General features: G+C 48.6%; 1 protein-coding gene and 1 non-coding gene across 2 annotated transcripts in view; both read right to left on the bottom strand.

The window, feature by feature from the left end:
* Nucleotides 1-1,459: 1,459 nt before the first annotated feature.
* APMAP (adipocyte plasma membrane associated protein) overlaps nt 1,460-24,543 on the bottom strand; it is a 43,727-nt gene continuing 20,643 nt past the window's right edge. The window contains exons 4-9 of the mRNA XM_002721540.5: nt 13,753-13,845; nt 12,308-12,424; nt 9,373-9,547; nt 7,724-7,858; nt 7,112-7,304; nt 1,460-2,809 (exon numbers count right to left, since the gene is read on the bottom strand). Coding sequence (XP_002721586.1) covers nt 2,600-2,809; nt 7,112-7,304; nt 7,724-7,858; nt 9,373-9,547; nt 12,308-12,424; nt 13,753-13,845 — 923 coding nt within the window. The 3' untranslated portion in view covers nt 1,460-2,599. The remainder of the gene's footprint in view (nt 2,810-7,111; nt 7,305-7,723; nt 7,859-9,372; nt 9,548-12,307; nt 12,425-13,752; nt 13,846-24,543) is intronic.
* Nucleotides 21,516-21,618, bottom strand: LOC127487791 (U6 spliceosomal RNA). The gene has a single exon (XR_007914972.1). It is a non-coding gene; the product is annotated as a U6 spliceosomal RNA (small nuclear RNA).

Genomic DNA, 24,543 nt, shown 5'->3' on the forward strand with positions numbered 1-24,543 from the left:
GAGGGCATTCTCAGCCGTGGCACGGGAGTCTTGGTTCAGCTGTGTGCCAGCCACAGCTCTGAGAGCTGTACAATGAGACCGCGTTGCCTCCTGTCATTTAAAAGTCGGTGGATGTGAAAGACTTTCAACATCCACATCACTCTGCCAGTGTGTGATGATCATAAAGTGCTCAGACAGGGATCCCCGTCCTGCAAAAGGCAGTAACTGAACCCTGATGGAGTTCTGTAATGGGCACTAGAGGCAAGCTGTGGGTCACCTGCCTAGTTTTCCATGGGTGCTAGTGATTCACACTGGAGCAAACCCCACTTCTGTGTACAGCAAAAGCATATCCGACCTAGTGAGAAGAGCAGTTTGCACCTTGCCATGCTAAATTAGCACGTAAAACACAGGAAGTGACACGTACAGAGAGAATCAACACCTGGGTCAAAGTCGAGACTCCCTTGCTCAAAATCGTGAAAAAACAATTTCCCAGCTTCTCTTCCGTGGTGAGAATGAAGCAGTAAAAGCCAAAGCTCTGTTCTGAACTGAAAAGTCAACCTTCAGGCCCAGCCCATAGAAGCTTTTTTAATGACAGAACAATTGGGGGCCGGCGCCACGGCTCAATAGGCTAATCCTCTGCCTGCAGTGCTGGCACCCCGGGTTCTAGTCCCGGTTGCTCCTCTTCCAGGCCAGCTCTCTGCTGTGGCCAGGGAGTGCAGTGGAGGATGGCCCAAGTGCTTGGGCCCTGCACCCGCATGGGACACCAGGAGAAACACCTGGCTCCTGGCTATGGATCAGCATGGTGCGCCGGCCACAGTGGCCATTGAGGGGTGAACCAATGGAAAAAATGAAGACCTTTCTCTCTGTCTCTCTCTCTCTCACTGTCTACTCTGCCTGTCCAAAAAAAAAAAAAAAAAAAAAAAAAAGAATAATTGGGTATTCCCTTAATGTTCTTGTCTATCTACTATAGGAGGCTCATCGTGAGCTATTAAAAAGTATTTAATGAGTATTCAACTTGCTGCCTTGCGGGTCATATAAAACAATATTAACAGTTTTCATCTATTATGACATAGGTTGCACCAACTGGGTTAATGCCAACCTCTGCCTCTTGTCTAACCAGCCATCAGCCTGCTGGCTTACCGCTAACTTGAGGCATGCCCATTGTGACAACAAAAATGGTTCCAATTGCACCGCACCTACCAATTCTCTCTTAACGCTTGTGCTATTACCTATTTAAAATGCTGTATCTATCAAGTTATTTCAAACACTTGCTGAGAACCCATCTCGTGTGTGCCCTCACCAACACCCAGGAAGGAAAGGAGACCGTGCAGTGTTGACTACAAAGGATGAGCTGGTGCTGGAGGTGGGCAGCCTGAGCCCTGGCCCTGCCCTGAGAGGGGTCCCGCAGTTTCCCTTCAGTTGCTGTTAAAAAGCCACCGTCCTCGGCCACACCATCAGAAAAGGTTAATCATCCGAAAAGTCTTTTTAGTTTTTTTATTTATTAGCAAATTTAATTCCAGTGTGGAGACGTATTTGTCAAGATACACAGCAACTTGGGGCTTTTAACACTAGAGCAAATGTGACATTAACACGTGCACTTTTCACATCTGTGGGTCGAGAGGTCAAGGACAAAGCAGGGACACAGGACACTCCTGAACACACTCCTGCAGCAGGTGCTGAGTGCTTGGGCCACCCAAGTTTCACAGACAAACCCAGGAAGTCCCTTGAGCCGCTGGGAACAGTCTGCCTTTCCTGGGCACCCACTCAGGAGTCTTCTCAAATTTTTACTTACCTTACTTCAGAGACAGAGACAGAGAGAGAAACAGAGACAACCTCCATCCACTGATTCACTCCCTCAAATGCCCAGGAGCCAAGAATTAAATCCAGGTGTCCCACACAGGTGGCAGGGACCCAAATGCTTGAACCACCACTACCCCTCCCAGGTGAAACATTAGCAAGAAGCTAAAATCAGGACTCCAGTTCAGGCTGTGGGTGTCCCAGTTGGCATCTTATCCGTGAGACAATCTGGTGCAGAGGAAGGCCAGGCAGGAGCAGGTGGAGGATGGGATTGATGCCCCTCTGCTATATGGAATGAACACCTAGGAACCCGGGCCCACGTCCCATACAACCCTCAAGAAGACAGCTCCCAAGTCAGCTCACACAGCTCCCAGCGGCCCCGATGCACGTGACCTGTGCTCTACCACCCCCTCCCGCCTTTCCATGCCCCACTTTCTACCAGATGCTGCAGCTGGCAGGACAGAAGCAGGAGCAACAAGACCCCTACAGCTCTGTCTACCGACCCCGAGCCTGTTAAAAGTGCATGGTGTTTCCTAGGCCCTAGAGAATTACTGTACTTAGAAAGCTTTTATAAAAAAAACAGAATGGCTTCACAGATTTGACTTCCCCGGCAGGTACACTATGCTTCCCTCTAAACCCAAAGTCAAGCCCAAGTTGAGGGGTGGCCCTCAGGGACCCACACAGCCTTGGGGGTTGCGGCCGCCGTGGCCACCACACCTCGAGGACTGGCAGGCGCAGGTGGGCAGCGCCGCGTCCCCGGCTCCAGCTGAGCCAGGCAGGGTTCCCAGCGGCTGACTCCCTGCATGCACAGCTGTCGGGTTGGCTACACGGACTGGAGGCTGAGTCTGCAGAGGAAGGGGGACTTGAAGGAGCCCAGGTACAGGTACCCATCATGCTCGTGCGCTTCGCTCACGTGGGTGGCCACCAGGCCATCGGGGTCGTGCAGGCTTCTCCGGAAAGCCCCGCTGTCGCTGAGCTCCAGGACAAGGCTGTAGCGCGGCACAAACTTCATCACCGTCTCCTGACTGAACAGCTGGACAAGAAGCACAAGGCAAGGACTGTGAGAAGGCTGTGAGCAGACAACTGCATAGCCCCTCGCCACCCAGGGCAGAGCTGGGATCGCCCCACCTCCTATCCCAGCACGGGGCCCCGCAGCAGCCCCACCTGCTCCCAGCAGGCCAAGGAGGCCAGTGCAGGGCAAGGTTGGCCTGGCTGAGCACAGGGAAACACAAGTCACATCCAAGGAAGACACAGCGCCAAAGGCACCGTCAGGATGACCTGGGCACATCAGCTCCTCGGATTACAGAGCCATTCACGCCCCAGAACCCAAGGCCGAAAGGGTTCAGCGAGCAAATCCACACCCCATACAAGCCGATCCCACAGCCTGCCTCAAAGCTCAGTGTGTAGATCGTGGAGTGATACCTCCAAGCTCTGCCTCCAGCACATCCACCATGGCTGCTTAAGTTTGAAACAGAAAAGCCCAGTGGAGAAGACATTTCTAAGACCAAGGAATGGAAACTGACAGGCAGATGTGTACCTCTGGCATGACAGCTAACACCCAGGCACTCAAGTGTCCATCCAGTCCAGAGCGTCTCCCAGTCACCACACATGTTCAGCAGCAACAAGCCAAAGCCGCCATGGTGCCCAAAAAATCCCTAAGGCTTCCTGTGACCTTGACCCTTGACCTTGACCCAGCCGCCCCTCTCTGCTCTTTGCTTTCTCCAGCTTATCCCTGAGACCGCCTTTCAACTACACGTTCCCAGAGAGCTCACAAGCCCCACCTCCCCTTCCAGCCCCAGTGCGAGATCCCTCCAGGCTGGGGGGTCCTTCCTTCTCCAGCTCAGCATCCATGGCTCCCCAATCCAGCAGATGGGGCCTGACACCAGCCCTGCCTCTCTGCGTCCTTCACACTTGGCCACTGGACAGGCTCCCCAGGGCCCGTTCTCCACACAGCAGCCATGGTCAGTTTTCTAAAACATTCTGTGTACTCTGTCACCCTCTCCTGAACAATTGGGCCAAACGGCTGTCTGTGAGCAGGGCAGGTGCATACACAGGATGGAGCCACTGGGCCTGGCACAGGCTGTCAGGGCCCATGTGGGTGAAAAGGGTGCTCACCCAGTAACAGAGTGGCTGTGGTACCAGGGCCCTTGAAGGGAAAGGTAGGCTCCTACAGGAGGCCAGGCAGGGAGGGGAGACCCAGTGTGTGGCACTGGACCCCAGCAGGGGGCCATGCAGGTGGAGACAATGGCTATAGACTGGTTAAGTGTAGGAGAACTGAGGAAACAGGTAAATATTGTCTCACTGTTGGAGAGGGAGGTGCAAATACAGGGTGGAGAGGGGCAAGAACTGGAATAAATTCTGCAGTGTGGGACTAGAAAACTGGAGACATAAGTATGGAGTTTCAAGTTAAACAAACGATAAATAAATGAAGGCTCAGCAGAGTGTGCGTGTTACAACACATACTGGATGAGTGCACACAGGTGTCCCCTAGCTGGGGGCAGTGACGCTGAAACACATTGCGACTCTTAGCACCCAGGTGGGGCTCCTTGGAGAAATGGCCGATGCCAGAGCCGGGACAGGTAATAGGCAGGATGAGCGTGGAACAGCTCGTGTGCCAGGAAGCAAAGAACACATCCCAGGGGGACAGCAGCGAGTTCAGGAAGCACACCGAGGGCACGCCCGTTGGCCATGGCCAGACAACTCGGGCATCAAGATAAGTCACAGCATCAACACCAGAGCCAGCGACACGAGAAGAAACCGTGAGATGGCTCTGGTGACAATTCAGTTACAAAAGACCGCCCCGGAGAGCGAGGCACACAGCTGCTCACAGCCACACTCCGCCCCTGGGGAACCTGCATCTGATCCTGAGGACACCCGGACGGACAAATCCAAAGGCAGTGGAACGCTCAGCAGCCCAAGTGACCTGTGACCTCACAAGGGATCAGGCCAGGAAGAAAGAACAAGCCAGAGGTGAATAGAGACAACCAGACACCACCACCACGCCTACTCCTGGATCCAGCCCTTTGCTATCAAGGACGCTGGGGCGGCTGGAGACACCTGAATGGGCTGTGGACGGGACATAAGTGAGGCATCCATCCACAGGAGCTGCCTGTCTCCGGCTGGTGGTGATGAGGGACAGCATCCCTGCTGTGGGAAAACACATCAAAGGATCGGAGTGATGGGGGGGCGGGGCACGACCGGCCTGCAACTGTTCAGGAAGAGTTCTCTGTGCCCTTCCTGCTCCTTCTCTGATACTGCCTCCAACTCCAAAGACAATGACACTTCAGCTCGGATTAGATCTGGAGCACAGCCTAACCTCTGCAAGTCTAGAGGCCCCCGGCCTTCTCCTCCCTCTCAAGGGCACAGGAAGGTGGCAGAGGGAGCAGGGCCACGCTGCCTCCTGCCCCAGATGCTCTCAGTGCACCCCCACCCCTCTCACACGGGGCCTCTCAGCTCTGCAGTCACTCCCTCATTCAACAGCGCATCCAGGAGCCTACCATGCACCACACACCACTATAGGTGCTGCAGACAGAGCAGTGAACTAAGCCTGCTCAGTCGGGGAGGCATGACCGCCACCAGCAGACAGCAGGGGTGCTTGCGTCCTGGCTGCAGGAAAACTGACAGTGACAGCAACTGAGCACTTAGCCAAGGGCACTGTTTACCTGTTCTCATTCATTAGCTCAGCACCTAATGAAATGCTACCACTGGGCTGGCACTGTGGAGCAGCAGGTTAAAGCCCCAGCCTGCAACGCCAGCGTCCTATATGGGCGCCGGTTCTAGTCCTGGCTGCTCCTCTTCAAATCCAGCTCTCTGCTATGGCCTGGGAAAGCAGTGGAAGATGGCCCAAGTCCTTGGGCCCCTGCACCCAAGTGGGAGACCCAGAAGAAGCTCCTGGCTTCAGATCAGCTCAGCTCTGGCTGTTGTGGTCATTTGGGGAGTGACCCAACAGAACAGAAGACCTCTGTCTCTCTGGCTCTACCTCTTCTGTAACTCTGTCTTTCAAATACATAAAAGTAAATCTTAAAAAAAAAAAAATAAGGGGTCAGCATGGTGGCATAGTGGGTTAAGCTACTGCCTGCAGTGCCATCATCCCATATGGGCGCTGGTTCGAGAACCGGATGCTCCACTTCCAATCCAGCTCTCTCCTGTGGCCTGAGAAAGCAGTAGAAGATGGCCAAAGTCCTTGGGCCCCTGCACCTACATGGAAGACCCAGAAGAGGCTCCTGGCTCCTGGCCTTGGATTGGCACAGCTCTGGCCGTTGTGGTCATCTGGGGAGTGAACCATCTAATGAAGGACCTCTCTCTCTCTCTCTCTCTCTCTCTGCCTCTCTTCTTTCTATGTAACTATGACTTTCAAATAAACAAATAAATCTTTAAAAAAAAAATAAGAAATGCTACCACCACTCTTTCCAATTTACAGATGCAGTCACTGAGGCAGAGACAATTCATCTGCCCAGGACCCACAGCTGCTCTGGCTTTCTCGCCAAAACTCCTCTCTCCTAGCCCACCCCACTGCTCTGCCACCTCCTCGGTCCCAGCAGGGACAGAAGCTGGCAGATGCTGGCACTGGAGGAAGAACAGAGTTCTGAATAGATCAGGATTCACCACATAGCGGCCTTGACACCCCCAGCTCCCTAAAGGCCACACACAGCAGGCTGGGGACGGTGTCCTGTTACTGGTCGCATATTCAATACCAATTGCAAACTTCCCTCTGGCCTGCAAAGTGAAGCTTCCTGGGAAAGACTTCTGCATGACACAAGCGCCCACCTCAGCAAGAGGGCAGCGTGATCAACATTTAAAGGCTGTGTCCAAGGGACAGTGCCAGCCACTGATTAAGTGGGTAGTAATCTTTTTAAGTATCTGGTTGTGGTAGGAGGTCCCCTGGAGAGGTGAGACTGACGGGAGGCTGGGGAGGCAGAGGAATGAGGCTGAGGGAAGTGGCTTCTGGGTGTGGCCACAGGAAGGGAGGCAGGTGCGTGTGACAGAGGGGCAGGGGCAGGTGCAAGACAAAGTCACAGGTCTGCAGGGGAGCACAGGGTCCGAGAGCCATGGCAGAGGGAGGAGGGGACTGGCCGGCAGGCAGAGACACCAAAGACAGCATGGTGGGGCTGACAACACAAGTATCCAGAAACAGGGAACCAGAACACTTTATAATCAAAGGGTTCCGATGTTTAAGTCTACCTTTCAGGATGCGGACTAGAATGCGTTTTAAGAAACCATTAGAAGTAACACATAGTTTAGGCAGAACTAGACTTCTTTGGAATATAAAGGTCAAAGAGAGGTCATAATTAGCTTCCTTTTCATTTGTGTTTTGGAATGAGTTTTGAATAGTTACCTTAAAAATCATCTTCTTAATGTAGGGCCTCTCGGCTAAGAAGTCCAACATGGAAAACCCGGGGCTGGGGCGGATGCTTGACATGGCAACCCAGTATCCACCGGCGCTGCTGGGCCGGATGTTGTCTGGAAACCCGGGCATGTTCTCCACGAACAGGTCAGCCCCTCCCTTCATCAGGCCAGACACGTAGACTCTGAAAGAGTCACCCAAGATGCAGTAAGCAACAACCCCCCAACTTAAGGGGAAAAACACTTGAGCCAGGCACCCAATTGATGTTGGTCCAAATCCACTGCGGGGAATGTCCTCAGCTGTGCACATCGTAAACCACAGCACAGCTACCGAGAGGAGACCCTGGAGAGCCAGCTCAGCTGGGACTGAGGGGGGGCACGGGGTGGGCCAAGGCCCTCCTGGGGGCACGGCTGGCACCAAGCGAAGACACTCCCCAACCTGCGCCCTTGAGGAGGCTGCAAATGAGAGGAAGGAAACCCAGCTTGAATTTTCCTTCTATCATGGTTACTTAAGTAGCAGTGCCTGTGGGTCCTCAGGCTCCATCCAGCATGTCTCCAGCCCACCCCGGAAACAAGCGACAGCGCTGCTGAACAGCACACGCACCTCCGGATCCTCGCCATGGTCGTTTCAGCCACCAGGACAAAGTCCTCGGCAGGAGAGAGCTGAATGCCGTTAGGGAACCGCAGCTGGTCCAAGAGCACCTTCACCTCCTTGGTCACGGTATCATACTCCAGCAGGCTGTGGATGCCAAGAGTACAGGGCCACGTCGGGGACGGTCCTCCCAGGGGTCTTAGAGCCCTGCCCTCCCTCCTGGGCCTTCAAACTCAGGTACTGAAGGGGACTCAGCCGCACACTGGCCCTGGGGCTCATCTGCTCAGACCTGGTTCCAGAGGGGGGCCACCTCTCCATCCAGAGCAGACCCACAGCATCCTCCTCCAGAGAACCCCATACACAGGTCTCAGGTGAGCACCAACACTCCAGCCCCACCAAGGTCCCCCTTCCCAGCCTGCCTGAGGGGCTCTGTCAGATCTAGACCCACACCCTCAGATGGACTGGCCAGTTTTCTTTCATTCCCTCAAAGAGAGAGTGAGAGTATCTTATCTGCTGTGATACACCCATCACCTGTTTCCAGAAGCCATTAAGCTCCTATGCTAGAAGCTAAAACATGAGGGGATCTTCCAAAAAATGTCAGAAAATACAAATTTTTAAGAATGTTATACGGGGGTGGTGCTGTGGTGTTGTGGTGTAGCAGGTAAAGCTGCCACCTGCAGTGCAAGCATCCCATCTAGTCCCAGCTGCTTCACTTCAATCCAGTTCCCTTGCTAACACGCCTGGGAAAGCAGTAGCAGATGGCCCAAGTGCTTGGGCCCCTGCACCCATGTACAAGACCTGCAGAAATATTCCTAGCTTCGGCCTGGCCTAGCCCTGGCTGTTATGGCCATCTGGGGAGGGAACTAGCAGATGGAAGATTTCTCTCTGCCTCTCCTTCTCTCTCTGTAACTCTGCCTTCCAAATGAATAAATAAATTTTAAATTAAAAAAAAGACATTGTACTACTACAGTTTTAATGATCTGTGATTATTTTAAAATTTACGGCATATGAGTGAAATGGATGTCTTTTCATTTGATCACTATCTGCAGCCTTGCCCATATTCCTGCTGAACTAGGGTCCTTTTACTTTGTACTTCTTGAACTCTTCATTTAGTGGAGCATCATGACTTTGACTATGTTAAAAATATGTTACCTCAAAAAGAAAAAAAAGTTTGGTAGAAAAAATTTGACAGAAACTATTCTGGCATGGAAAATAAGCATTTTTTTTTTTTTTTAAACATTTGTTTACTTGAAAGGCAGAGTGAAAGAGACAGAGAGCTTCCATTCACTGTTTCAGTCCCCTGTGGCTACGACAGCCAGAGCTGGGCTAGGCGAAGCCAGGAGCCTGGGTCTCCCACGTGGATGGCAGGAGCCCATGGATTTGGGTCACCTTCTGCTGCCTTCCCAAGTGCATTTGCAGGGAGCTGGAGAGGAAGCGAGCAGCCAGGACATGAACTGGCATTCATATGGGATGCCGGCACTGCAAGTGTGGAATTAATTGGTGCTACACACCAGATAAACAACCTTTAATTCCGTTTTTCCACCAACGTCCCCAAGTGCCCTCACAGTGTGCTGGGAACCACTATGGTTCCTGGAGGTGCCACGCTCTACTGACGTCACCCTGCTGCTCAAGAACCGGGGAAGGCCCAAGAGAAGGCTCACCGCCCGTCGTCCGTGCCCTCCATGACCAGGAGCAGGTAGTCCCGCCTCTGCCACTTGCTGCTGGAATCCGTGAAGTAGATCTTCCTGCCATCGCGCGTGATGGTGAGGTCATTTACAAAGGACATCTTCTTCCCCTCAATGGGCGTATCGGAGGACAGCAGCAGCTTCACTTCACCTAAAGACAGACAACAGAAAGAGGGGCCGGCGCTGTGGCGTGGTGGGTAAAGCCGCCACCTGCAGTGCTGGCATCCCATATGGGTGCTGGTACAAGTCCTGGCTGCTCCACTTCCGATCCAGCTCTCTGCTATGGCCTGGGAAAGCAGTGGAAGATGGCCCAGATCCTTGGGCCCCTGCACCCATGGGGGAGACCCAGAAGACGCTCCTGTTTCCTGGCTTCAGATTGGCACAGCTTTGGCTATAGTGGGCCAATTGGGGAGTGAACCAGAAAGATAGCAGACCTCTCTCTCTCTCTCTCTCTCTCTCTCTCTCTCTGTGTGTGTAACTCTTTCAAGTAAATAAATAAATCTTTAAAAAAAAAAGATTTTCTCTTATTATAATAACTGCTTGTCAATAATTTCAAAATACTAATCAACCAAATTGATTTAAAAGGAAGAAAATCAAATGAGCTTCTTTTTGACAGATGATGTATTCCTTCTTACGGTAGAAGGAAAACACTGCATTTGCTGTGTGGTGATACCTTTATACTATTTATTTATTTATTTATTTATTTATTGAAATTCAGAGTTACACAGAGAGAGGAAGGGAAAAGAGAGAGAGAGAGAGAGAGGTCTTCCATCCCCTAGTTCACTCCTCAATTGACCACAATGGCCGGAGCTGTGCCGATCCGAAGCCAGGAGCCAGGAGCTTCTTCCAGGTCTCCCGTGCAGGTGCTGGGACCCAAGGACTTGGGCCATCTTCTACTGCTGTCCTAGGCCATAGCAGAGCTGGATTGGAAGTGGAGCAGCCAGGTCTCAAACCAGCACCCCATATGGGATGCCGGCGCTTCAGGCCAGGGCGTTAACCCGCTGCGCCACAGCGCTGGCCCACCTTTTATACTATTTTAAAATTTTTTATTTATTGAAAGGTAGAGTAAGAGAGCGAGCGAGAGAGAGAGAGAGCTTCCATATGCTGGTTTACTTCCAAATGCCCACAACAGCTGGGGCTGGGGCTGGGACTGGGCCAGGCCAAGGCCAGGAGTCAGAACTCCCATATGGGTGGCGAGGACCTACCAAGTACGTGAGCTCTCAGGGTGGGCACCAGCAGAAAGCTGGTTGGAAGTGACAGTGAGACTCAGTCTCAGCACGGCACTATGGGAGGCAGGTGCCCCAGGTAGCAGCTTAACCCCCGCACCCACAATGCCTGCCCCTAGACTCACTTCATTAAAGGAAGACTGCTTTCTGCAAGGGTAAAGAATTCTTTCTTCTGTTCAAAGCCAACTAACCTTAAAACATCTGTTAAGCGTGTTAGGTAATGGCCTTAGCTTTGTTTGCTTGAGACAAATAAACAATGTTCCACCTCATATGCTTTCAAATAAAGAAAGTAGCAGCGGTGTGCTTTAAAAATCATAGAAAAAGGCTGGTGCCACGGCTCTCTAGGCTAATCTTCCGCCTACGGCACTGGCACACTGGGTTCTAGTCCCTGGTTGGGGCACCGGATTCTGTCCCAGTTGCTCCTCTTCCAGTCCAGCTCTCTGCTATGGCCCAGGAGTACGGTGGAGGTTGCCCAGGTCTTGGGCCCTGCCCTGCATGGGAGACCAGGAGGAAGCAACTGGCTCCTGGCTTTGGATCAGCGCAGCGCGCTGGCCATAGCAGCCATTTAGGGGGTGAACCAACGGAAGGAAGACCTTTCTGTCTCTCTCACTGTCTATAACTCTCTCTGTCTCTCTCTCTCACTGTCTAACTCTGCCTGTGTAAAAAAAAAAATCATAGAAAAAACATTCATTGTTCACTTTCCATGTATAATCTCACTTAAACCTGCACAGCACTCTCACGGGGCAGGGATGGCTGTTAATCTACAGAAAAGGAAAGCTGACACATCATCACACAGTCAACAAAGGGCAGTCCTGGGGCAGAAGGGCCCAAGTTCAGGCCCCTTGGCGCTGCCCAGAACAACAGATGCCTCCACAGCACGGACTTTCCACTAGGAAGACACTCACAGCTAATATTATAGCACTGGTCAAAGTGACCCCATGACCCGAGACAGGAGAGAGAGGAGGAATGGAGAAAGAAAGAAACAAAGGGGACAGCAACCAAGAGAAGACTGAGAGGGAGACAAGACAGACAGACAGACAGTCAGACAAGCTGTAGAGAGATACACAGGGAAACAAAGATGAAAGAGGCCTAACACCCTCAGAATGAATCTCCTGAGAAGTCAGGGTCCAGATCAAATGCAGTCATGGGTAGGGAGTATGCTGGTGTCCAGCACAAGCTGATACGTGTGTACAGTGCTTGCAATACAACTCAGTGAATACGAAAACACTGAGAGGGCCGGCACTGTGGCACAGCAGGTAAAGCCCTTGCATGCAGTGCCAGCATCCCATATGAGCGCTGGTTTCTGTCCTGGCTGCTCCACTTCTGATCCAGCTCCCTGCTAATGGCCTGGGAAAGCAGTAGAAGATGATCCAAATCCCCTGCATCCATGTGGGAGACCTGGATGAATTTCCCGGCTCCTGGCTTTGGCTTAGCCCAACCCTGGCCACAACAGCCATTTGGGGAGTGAACGAACCATTGGATGGAAGATATCTCTCTCTAACTCTGACTTTCAAATCAATCAATAAATCTTAAAAAAAAAAAAAAAAAAAAAAAAACACTAAAGAGAGAAGACATTCAGAGTCTACAGCAGACTGTATTTAACAAATCCTATTAAAACTACTTATGCACACATTGTTAAAAAGGTCTGAAATCATCACAGAAGGGAAGAAGATGTTGTCACGTACGTTTCCAAGGGTTTACTTCAAACAGTCCTTTGTAAGCATCGGCCACAAACAGAGTCCCGTTGGGCCCCGCTCGGACACCCAGAGGTCTCCCACAAGCAGGCTCGTCATCTCGGGTTTCTAGGGAAACAGACAGACAGGAACTGGTGGCTGGCTCAAGACGCCACTGGTGCCCTCCTCCATGTCAAGTACCTCATCCCTCCTTCCTACAAATACATCACGCCGGACAGAGCAAAATGACCATGACATCAGAGTAAGGACAGCCCCTGCAGGTGTTCACTGTGGGTGCTCACTGTGGGTGCTCACTGCAGGTGCTACTGTGGGTGCTACTGCGGGTGCTCATGGTGGGTGCTCACTGTGAGTGCTACCTGTGAGTGCTCACTGCAGGTGCTCACTGCGGGTGCTCACTGTGGGTGCTCATGGTCGGTGCGTGCTTATCACAGGTACTCGTTGCAGGTGCTTATTGTCAAAATGGTGCAGAAACAGATTAAATAACCAAATTAGTAAACCATCCATCAAATAAAACAAGATGTGATGCCAATGAGTAGAAAAATGCCTGAGAAGTTACTAAAATGGTGGTAACTGTAATACTGAGACCACTCTAGGGTGATTTTTACTTTTTTTAGGGAGGTGGGTATCTCTGTGTTGTTTCTGCTTCACAATGAAAATGCATCATTTGTTAAGAAAAAAATTCCAATTATTACAACATCGTAACTGATAAGAAGTCTGTGGCCCACCAGCTGTTAAAAAGTAGGATTCTTTGCAGCCGGCACCGTGGCTCACTTGGCTAATCCTCCACCTGCGGCACCGGCATCCCATATGGGCACCGGGTTCTAGTCCCAGTTGCTCCTCTTCCAGTCCAGCTTTCTGCTGTGGCCCGGGAAGGCAGTGGAGGATGGCCCAAGTGCTTGGGCCCCTGCACCCACATGGGAGACCAGGAGGAAGCACCTGGCTCCTGGCTTCAGATTGGCATAGCTCCGGCCATAGCGGCCATTTGGGGGATGAACCAATGGAAGGAAGACCTTTCTCTCTGCCTCTCTCTCTCTCAGTCTATCTTTCAAATTAAAAAAAAAAAAAAAAAATGGGATTCTTCTACTCTAGTTTTCCAAAGTCTGAGTGAACTTTGACCTACCCTTCTGAAACTCCTAGGAAGCTAATGCAGGGATCGGATTTAAATGTCCAAGGAATGACAAAGCTCTGTGACAGCAGCACACCCTCAGCACCTGTTCACTCTGAGGGGACCACGAAGGTGAACCCAGACCTGAAGGAACGGCGTGGGGCAGGCGGCACCGGGAGGTCCAGGGCCCACGTGCGGTAACAGCCACATCGCATTCCATGTGCCAGAAGCTCAGGGGTTCTTTCACTCCGAGAGTGAAACTGACTTTAGGGAGAAGCAGCTGCATGTGACAATCTGACCTCTCTCGGAAGGACTTGTGTCACCTACTTACTGCAAGGGCCCGACCCAAACCGGGCAATGGTCTCAATTTCGCCATTCTCCAGTTTGACGACTCGGCCATCTGCTGTCCCGGTAAACATCACGTCTGTTTAAAAGAAACAAAAGGAAAAGAGCACTATGGACTTAGTCTAAAACCAAGACCACATCACCTCCTAAAACAGGGGCCAGTTTATGTTAATCCACCTCCAGAGAAGAAAGGACAGTTCTGAAGCTTAAGGGGAAGTAGTGTCTGAAAATTAAAAACAAAAAAATCCTTAAAACTCACAGCAATAAAACTGGGGGCCCAGGGAGTCAGTGTGTGGGCCTGAACTGCCAAGCAAGGAGTGGCACACAGCCATCAGCGGTGAGAACTGCAGGGATAGTGCCCAGTGCAGAATCACCCGACTGAAGCTTAGCATCAGGGGCACGTGCTCACATTCACCTTGTCTGACGCTGATGCTGCAACATCCTATCGAAGGGGAAGAACTGCTGGGAATCCTGCAGGCTACATGAATGCACATGTATGCACGTACATGAACACACGCTGCTCCCCCAAGGTGTCCATTTGTGTGACCTAGCAGTTGCCTGATACAGGGGTGCCTCAGTTTGATCCAACCTTTGACCCCTGCCTCCCTCTTCCTGCTAGTGCAGACCCTGGAAGGCAATGATGATGGCTCAAGTAATGTGGTTCCTGCCACTCATGTGGGAGACCTGGATTGAACTCTTGGTTCCCAGCACCAACCCAAGCTAAGGGCCTTTGTGGGTATTTGGGGAGTGAATCCGTGGATAGACGCTCTCTCTGTCTGCCTGTCTCTCTCTTTATCCCCCTGCTTCTCAATTAATTTTTGTAATAAGAAAAGCCTCTCATTTGAGGGTGCAGCAAGATGGCAGCTGAGTAAGACGGCCAGGGACTGTTTCCCCACAGCGACACCAATCGGAGCAGATATTCACATACCGAATCACCTTCACCACCACTCAGGTATCCAGGTGAGACATCACAGTGCCTGCTTTTGGTATAATAATAAGGTGCATTGAAGGAAGCAAGAAGGAGAGAGTTGCCTGTGTTATCCCTCTCCCAGCTCCAAGTAGGGCAGTGTGAAGAGAGATGCTTCACCTCCCAGTTGGAGGACAGAGAAAGAATTAAGTTCAGACTACAGACTCGAAACCCAATACTAGGCCCACCACAGGAATATGTGAGACAGGGCCCATGGCCCCTGCTCTCAGACTAGTAGGAGCAGACTTGGACTTCAGACTCTCCTTAGCCAAGCAGCCAAGGCACCATTTCCACAACTCCTCCTCCAGCCTCCAGCAGACAGCAGACAGCAAAGCAAGATCCACAAGAGAGCAGGGTAGGAAAGCGAGCTTAGGACTCTGACTTGGAACTCACAGCCAGGTCCAATCCGGCAGCACGTGATAAAGCCCAAAGGACTCCACCCCAGGTCAGTGCTCCCAGAGGAAGCCTCTAGAGGTGTCCTGGCACTGGGCAGAGACCCACGCTCTGGTGGAATAAATTCAGTGGGACGGACCTGTTAGGGCAGATTCACTTTGGCAGGTGTTACTGCCAGCCTCATTGGGCCTGAGGTACTCCCCAAAACTGTCCAGGGTCTGGTGACTGTGAGATCTGGTTAGTGCCAGCACAGGCAGCCAAGGGGATGCCTTTACAACCCCTGCCCTAACTTGAAGAGGCAGAAAGGAATCACAGAACTATGACTGGGACTCAGCACTGGGCAGATCTTAACCATTCCCATAGCAGGGCCAGTGACTATGAACAGGGCATCTAGACCTGCTGCAGGGCCAGCTGGAGTCCCGTTGATCTGACGCTTATCACAGCCAGCATCATCTGTCATTCACCGCAGCAGCCTTAGGTGTTGAGTCCACCTCAGCAGTACACGGCCCATACCAGCAGGGGCTTTCTTCCTATCCCCAACCCCCTTGCTGCCCTGGGCTCAGCAGCCCATGGGCCCCAGATGTGGTCCTGGTAGCCACAGGACTAGGCCTTTGGGCCGACCCCATCCCTAGGAAGAGGCTTACAGAGACAGACTGCCCATTTTTAGAAGGTTCCCCCGGATCACTCTGAACAACACAGCAACTGCACATCTGGGGCTTTGGGATCCTCAGGCTGAAACGGCAGTAACACCAACAGGAGGAGGCCTGTGGCACCTTAACGCAGCCATTGCTGAAAGAGAAGCATCCAGAAGCTGAGAGAAAACAAGCGGGCTGCCCAGAATCTCAGGAAGAACAGCCACAGCCGAAGCCAGAGGACGCAATCTGGAAAGAGCTCCTAATCCTCCCAGGTGCAGCTGATCCAAGTGCCCCCCAGAATCAAGGGGCATCTCCCTTTCGATCCCTCCAGAAACAAACCAGAGAGCTACTGACACCTGCGAATTCTCAGGTGCAGAGTTCAAACTAGCTGTTTTAAGAGAGCTCGAGAGAACACAGAGAAACAATTTAATATTCTAACACAAAGACTCAAAAAAGATGGAAGTAATTTTTAAAAAGTGCAGAATAGGTCAAACAAGAAAGAAACGGTGAGTTCAGAGACAGGCTACTTTAAAATATGCAAAGGCAAAAAAAATTACAAAGAGCAGAGAAAGTTTATGGAGACTTTGAAACAGAGTTAAAAGCGCTGATATCACTGTAATTCACATTACAAAGCATATTCAAAGAGACAACAGAAAACCTCCCAAACCAAGAGAAAGATAAAACTATCCAGGCATAGGAAGGTCAGAGGTCACAGTCAGATTCAAATCAACCAAGTCTACCCTAAATCACATTATAATCAAGCTTTCCAGGGTGAAGGACAAGGAAAATAAATAAATAAATAACACATAAAGGTATCCCCGTTTGCCTGACTGCACACTTCCAGGCAGAGTGGGGTGGGACTTCCAGGGTACTGAAGGGAAAAACTGCCAGCCAAGAACAATGCCCAGCAAAGCTATCCTTTAGACATGAGGGACAGATAAAGACATTCTCTGACAGGCAAAAGCCAGACTTATCACCATCAGCTCTGTCTTATAGGAAATGACAAAGGGAGTTCTTCAAACTGAAAAAGACACTAACAAGAAGAAAATATCAGAAGGCAAAAAACTCAACAGTAAGAATAATTATACAAATTCAAAATGTGCTAATATTTTAAGTATAGTACATAAACTGCTATTTAAGAATATTTAAGTAGTATTTAAGAATATAAGAATAAATAATTTTTGAAACTACATTGATATTTTGACAGGCAATATAAAAAGATATAAAAAGAGAGACCAAAATTTTAAAATATGGGGATATGAAATGTACAAGTGCAGAGTTCATTACTAATCTTTTATTTTTTTTTGTTTTTCCCTATATTCATAATCAATGTTAAGTTGCTATCATCTCAAAGTAGATGTTTTCTGAAACCCTCATGGTAACCACAAAGCAAAAATCTATAATCCACTTTAAAAAAATGAGGAATGAAAACACATTACTAGAAAAAAAAATCACTTAACTACAAAAGAAAGCTGCAAGGAAGGATGGGAGTAAGAGAGGAAGGGAGGGAGGAATTATAAAACTAGAAAATAATTATCCCACTGGCAGGACTAAGACCTTATCTTTCAGTAATTACCTTAACTGAAAATATATTAAAGTCTCTGATTAAAAGGACTGATTGGGTTAACAACAAGGCCAACCTACATGCTGCTGACAGGAAACACCTCACATCTAAGGTCACACACACACTGAAAGGGAAGTGATGGAAGAACGTACAGGAACAGCTATTCTTCTATCAAATAAAATACATTTTAAGCCAAAAGCAGTAAAAAAGGGACAAGGAAAGGCTTTATATAATGATAAAAAGCTAATTTAGAAAGAGGAAATAACAATTAAAATATACATGCACCAAATATTAGAGTGTCCAAACATCAAAAGCAAATAGAGCTAAAGCTAAAGGGGCAGACAGACTCTAATACACTAACATGGGACTTTAACACCTCACTTTCAACAACGGGCATATGTCCAGACCAGACACCAACAAAGAAACGGCACAGTTAAAATGTACCCTAGATGAATCAGACTTGAGAGAGATCTACAGAATGTTCCGGCCAACATCTACAGAATACACATTCTTCTTAACAACACATGGAACATTCTCCATGACACATCACATACTAGGTCACAAAACTAGTCTCAGCGAGTTCTAAAAAAAGGAATTACGTTGAGCATCTTTTCTGATCACAATGCAATAAAACTAGAAATCAGCAGGAAAAATTTAGGAGATGATATAAATACAGGGCAATTAAACAATTAACTCTTGAACAACCAATGGATCAAGGAAGAAACGTAAAATGTGGGGACAGGCATTTGGCCTAGCAGTTAATGCCAATGACTGGGAAACCTGGTTCTATATCAGAATGTCTGGGTTCAAGTCCCACCTCTGCTCCTGATTCCAGCTTCCAGCTAATGTGCACCATGGAAAGCAGCAGGTGACAGCTCAAGTAGTTGTGTCCTTGCAACCCCTGGGAGAGATCCAGATTAAGTTCCTTGCTCCCAGCTTCAATGGAGCCTAGCACCAGCTATTGCAGGCAGTAGGGAGTGGACAAGCACATGGCAGCATAGTCTGTCTGTCTGTCTCTCTCTCTCTCTCTCCTTCTTAAATAACAAACATATATTTTAACATTTAAAATTTTCAGGGCTGGCACTGTGGCACAGCAGGTAAAGCCATCACCTGCAACGCCAGTATCTCACAGGGGCACTGGTTCATGTCCCATCTGTTCTTTTTCTGATTCAGCTCCTTGCTAACAGCCTGGGAAAAGCAGTGAAAGACAACCAAGTACTTGGGCCCCTGCCACCCATGAGGGAGACCTTGAAGAAGCTCCTGGTTCCTGGTTTCAGCCTGGTTCAGTACTGACCATCGTAGTCATCTTGGGAGTGAACCAGTGGATGGAAGACCTCTCTTTCTAACTTTTATTTTCAAATAAATAAATAAATAAATCTTGAAAAAAATTTTAAATTTTCTTGAAACAGATACAAATGGAAACAGCATACCAAAACCTATGGCATACAGCAAAAGCAGTACAAAGAGGAAAGTTTAAAGTAATTAATGCTTACATCAAAAAAGCAGAAATATCTCAAAGAAACAACCTATCACTGTATCTCAAGGTACTAGGAAAAACAAGAACAAAGCAAGCTCAAAATTAGTAGACAGAAGAGGCCAGCGCTGTGGCACAGCAGGTTAAGCCACAACCTGTGGCACCAGCAACCCGTACGAGCACCAATTGAGATTTCCTGCTAATGCACCTGGGAAAGCAGCAGAAGATGGCCCAAGTGCTTGGGCCCTTGGACCCATGTAGGAGACCCGGAAGATGTTCTGGGCTCCTGGCTTCAGCCTGGCACAGCCCCAGCCAGGTATTTATTAGGGGAGTCAACCAGCAGATGGAAGATCTCTCTCTCTCTCTCTCTCTCTCTCTCTCTCTCCTGCTCTCTCTGTACCTCTGTCCTTCAAATAAATAAAAAATAAATCTAAAAAAATTTTTTTTAATTAGTAGACAGAAATAATAAAACTCAGAGCACAAAAAAAAAAATGGCACAGAGACTAAAAAAAAATAAACAAACGAAAATCAATGAAATAAAGAGGTGGGTCTTTGAAAGCATAACAAAGTTGACAAGCCAAAGTCAGACTAAGAAAAATAGAGGGGGCAGGTGCTGTAGTATAGCAGGTGAAGCCGCTGCCAGCAGTGCCGGCATCCCATCTGGGCGCCGGTTTGAGTCCTGGCTGCTATACTTCTGATCCAGCTCTCTGCTTTGACCTGGGAAGGCAGTGGAAGATGACTCAAGTGCTTGGGCCCATGTGCCCACGTGAGAGACCCAGAAGAAGCTCTTGGCTCCTAGCTTCAGATCAGCACAGCTCCAGCTGTTGCAGCCATCTAGGGAATGAATAAGCGGATAGAAGACATCTCTCTCTCTCTCTCTCTCTCTGCCTCTGTCTCTCTGTGGCTCTGCCTTTCAAATAAATAAATAAATAAATAAATCTTTAAAAAAAGAAAAATAGAGAAGATTCAAAAAAATCAGAGATGAAAAGGGAGCGATTACAACTGATACAATAAACACAAAAGATTTTTAGAGATTATTAAGAACAACTAAACACCAACAAATTTGATAACTTAAAATAAATGGACAAATTCCTAAATACATATAACTTACCAAGACTGAATCAAGAAGAAATGAAATACCTAAACAGATCAATAAGTATAAGTAATAAGTCTAAATAATTTTTTAAAAGAAGTCTCTCATCAAGGAGCCAGATGGCTTCAAGGCAGAATTTTATCAAACATTTAAATAAATAATATTAATTTTTCCTAAATTATTCCAAAAATCAGAAGAGGAGAGAATTCTCCCAAACTCATTCTACAAGGCCAGCACTCCCCTGATACCAAGACAAGACAAGGGGAAGGAAGGCAGGAAGCAAGCTAGCTGGCCAATATCCTTGATGAACAGAGATGCAAAACTCCTCAACAAAACACTGGCAAACCAGATCCAACAGCACATTATAAAGATTATTCGCTTTAATCAGGTGGGAATCATCCCAGGGATGCGAGAATGGTTCAACATAGGCAAATCAATAAAAGTGAAGGACAAAATCATGCAGCCATCTCCACAGATGTAGAAAAGGCAAGTGATGGGAGACCAGGAGAAGCACCTGGCTCCTGGCTTCGGATCAGCGCGGTGCGCCGGCCACAGCGGCCATTGGGGGGTGAACCAACAGTAAAGGAAGACCTTTCTCTCTCTCTCTCTCTCTCTCTTTCACTGTCCACTCTGCCTGCCAAAAAAAAAAAAAAGGCATGCAATAAAATCCAACACCCTTTCTTTTTTTTATTTATTTATTTATTTATTTATTTATTTTGACAGGCAGAGTGGACAGTGAGAGAGAGAGACAGAGAGAAAGGTCTTCCTTTGCTGTTGGTTCACCCTCCAATGGCCGCCGCGGCCGGCGCACCGCACTGATCTGATGGCAGGAGCCAGGAGCCAGGTGCTTTTCCTGGTCTCCCATGGGGTGCAGGGCCCAAGCACCTGGGCCATCCTCCACTGCACTCCCTGGCCACAGCAGAGAGCTGGCCTGGAAGAGGGGCAACCGGGACAGAATCTGGCGCCCCGACCGGGACTAGAACCCGGTGTGCCGGCGCCGTGAGGCGGAGGATTAGCCTAGTGAGCCGCGGCGCCAGCTTCCAACACCCTTTCATGATAAAGACTCTGAACAAACTAGGAACAGAAGGAACATTCCACAACATAATAAAGGCCATATGTAACAAACCAACGGCCCACTATACCACAGCGCCCACCCGTCTTCCACTCTTTTCCTCCCTTTTATAGTTTAAAATTGAGCATTTTATATGATTCCATTCTCTCTTCTTTCAAAATTATTTATTTGGAAGGCACAATTACAGAGAGACGAAGAGGGAGAAATAGAGGAGAACGACAGAGAGAGCTCTTCCATCTGCCCAAATGGCTGCAATGGCCAGGGTTGGGCCATATGGAAGTCAGGAGGCTCAAACTCGATCTGGATTTCCCCTGTGGGTGGCAAGGGCCCAAGCACTTGGGCCATCATTTGCTGTTTTCCCAGAAACATTAACAGGAAGGTGGATCTGACGTGGAGCAGCCGAGACTCGAATGGGCATTCCGATATGAGATGCAAACAGCAACTTAACCCACTATATCACAATGTCGCTCCTTCTCTTCTTTCTTAGCATTTCAGTTATGCATTTTTTTTTCCTTTTTGTAGTGGTTGCTCTAGAGTCTGCAATATGTTTAAAAACTATGGAGCATTTCAAGAATTTGCGTTTTATATTTGCTTAAGGACCATGCTAATCTTCTTTGTATTCTACTTTTTATATTCAGTGCTGAAGTGAGCACTCACTGTGCTTTAAAATTTGTCCTACATATTTGAGGATTTTTTTTTTTTTTTTGGTAGCTGTTGGAAACAGGATTGCTTTCTTGGTTTCTTTCTCATATAATTTGCTATTGGTGTGTAAAGACAAACTGATTTTTTTCTCACTGACTTTGTCTCCTATAACTCTGCTGAAATCATTTTTTAGTTCTAATGGTTTCTGGGTGGAATCTTGTGGTTTTCTATACATAAGAACATGCCATCTGCTAAAGGTGACAATTTGACTTCTTGCTTTCATTTTGGTTGCCCTTTATTTCTTTCTCTTGCCTAATGGCTCTGGCTAAGACTTCCAGTACCATAAGTGTGGTGAAAGTGGGCATCCTGTCTTTATCGAGATCTTTGAGAGGGCCGGTGCTGTGGTGCAGCGGGTTAAAGCCCCAGCCCCGAGGCACTGGCATCTCATGTCAGCGCTGGTTCGAGTCCCAGCTGCTCCACTTCTGATCCAGCTTTCTGTTATGGCCTGGGAGAGCAGTAGAAGATGGCCCAGGTGCTTGGGCCCCTGCACCTGCGTGGGATTCCTGGAAGAAGCTCCTGGCTCCTGGCTTCAGATTGGTCCAGCTCTGGCCATTGTAGCCATTTGGGGAGTGAACCAGTGGATGGAAGATCTCTCTTTCTCTCTCTCTAACTCTACCTCTCAAAATAAATAAATAAAATCTTAAAAAAAAAAAAAAGAGTGGAAGACTAAAATAGAAACAAAAAACAAGGATAAAGAATAGAAAACAGGGGCCGGCGCTGTGGCACAGCGGGTTAAAGCCCTGGCCCAAAGCGCCAGCAACCCAAATGGGCACCAGTTCGAGACCCGGATGCTCCACTTCTGATCCAGCTCTCTGCTATGGCCTGGGAAAGCAGTAAAAGATGGCCCAAATCCTTGGGCCCCTGCACCCACATGGGAGAACCAGAAGAAGCTCCTGGCTCCTGGCTTTAGATCAGCGCAACTCTAGCCGTTGTGGCCAACTGGGGAGTGAATCATTGGATGAAAGACCTCTCTCTCTCTCTCTCTCTCTCTCTGCCTCTCCTCTCTCTGTGTAACTCTGACTTTCAAATAAATCTTTAAAAAAAATAGAAAACAGTAGCAAATATGAATATAACAGATTAATAGGTCAATAATCACTTTTTCAGTGTTTTAAAAATACCAAATAAAGAGTGGGCACTGTAGTGCAGCCAGTTAGGCTGCTGCCTGGGGACACCTATATCCTACATCATGTTGCCTGGTTTGAGTCCCAGCAAGTCCATGCTTCCAATCCAGTTTCCTGCTAATGTACCTGGGAAACAGCAGATGATGGCCCAGGTATTTGAGTCCCTGTTACCCACAGGAGTGTCCCAGGTCCAGTTCTGAGCTCCTGGCTTTGGCCTGACCCAGCCCTGGATGTTATGGGTATTTGGGGACTGAGTGGGTAGAGGACTTCTCTGTGTATGTGTACATGTGTGTTATTCCGCCTTTCAAGTGGATAAAAATAAATAAACATTAAAAAAAAACTTGAGGCAAAAACTAATAGAACTGTAAAAAACATGATAGCTGGAGATTTCAACACCCCTACACTAGAAACAGATTTAGCAGGCAGAAAATCAGTAAGGACATGGTTGAACTCAACAGCGCCATCTACCAACTGGGCCAAATTGACACTTACTGACTGCTTCATCCAACAACCAGGCCATTAAACAAATCCTAACAAATTTAAAAGAATCTCAATCACATGATGTCTGCTATCAGACCTCAATGAAATTGTGTCTAGAGTTCAGTAACAGAAATATAGCTGGAAAAATCCCAAAATTCTTGGAGATTAAACAACACATTTCAAATAACATAAGTCAAGAAACCTTATGAGAAATATTTGGAATTGAAAGAAAACACAACTTAATAGCACCTGTGTAATTTCAGCAAAAACAGAACATGGAGGAAAATTTTGGCTCTGAATGTATATAACAGAAAAGAAAGTATAAAAATAAATCCCAATAATTTTCCAAATTAGGGAACTAGAAAACAAAGAGCAAGTTAGATTCAAAGTGAATATGGCTGGCGCCGCGGCTCACTAGGCTAATCCTCCATCTGCGGCGCCGGCACCCCAGCTTCTAGTCCCAGTCGGGGCACCAGATTCTGTCCCGGTTGCTCCTCTTCCAGTCCAGCTCTCTGCTGTGGCCCAGGAGTGCAGTGGAGGATGGCCCAAGTGCTTGAGCCCTGCACCCGCATGGGAGACAAGGAGAAGCACCTGGCTCCTGGCTTCGGATCAGTGCAGTGCACCAGCCACAGTGGCCACTGTAGGGTGAACCAACAGAAAAAGGAAGACCTTTCTCTCTGTCTCTCTCACTGTCCACTCTGCCTGTCCAAAGAAATAAAATAAAATAAAAATAAAAACAAAGTGAATAAAAATAAATTTTAAAAAGCAGAGCAGAAAGCAATGAAACTGAAAGCAAGAAATCAACAGAGAAAAATCAATGGAACCAAAAGCTGGTTCTTTGGAAAGATCAATAAACCTTATAAACCTCTAAGCAGTTAACTAAGGAGAAAAAAAAAAGACATAGGGCCAGCACTGTGGCTTAGTGGGCTAAGCCTTCACCTGCAGCACCAGAATCCCATACGGGTGCCAGTTCAAGTTCCAGCTGCTCCTCTTCTAATCCAGCTCTCTGCTATGGCCTGGGAAAGCAGTGGAAGATGACCCAAATGCTTGGGCCCCTGCGCCCACGTGGGAGACCCCAAGGAGGCTCCTGGCTTCGGATGGATTCAGCTCCGGCCATTGCAGCCATCTGGGGAGTGAAGCAGCGCATAGAAGACCTTTCTTTCTGTATCTTCCATTCTCTGTCTGTAACTCTACCTCTCAAATAAATAAATAAAATCTTAAAAAATACAAATTACTAATATCAGAAATGAAAGAGGGGATATCCCCAGAGATCCCA

Source organism: Oryctolagus cuniculus, chromosome 11 (genome assembly GCF_964237555.1).
Source record: "Oryctolagus cuniculus chromosome 11, mOryCun1.1, whole genome shotgun sequence".
Classification (NCBI taxonomy): domain Eukaryota; kingdom Metazoa; phylum Chordata; class Mammalia; order Lagomorpha; family Leporidae; genus Oryctolagus; species Oryctolagus cuniculus.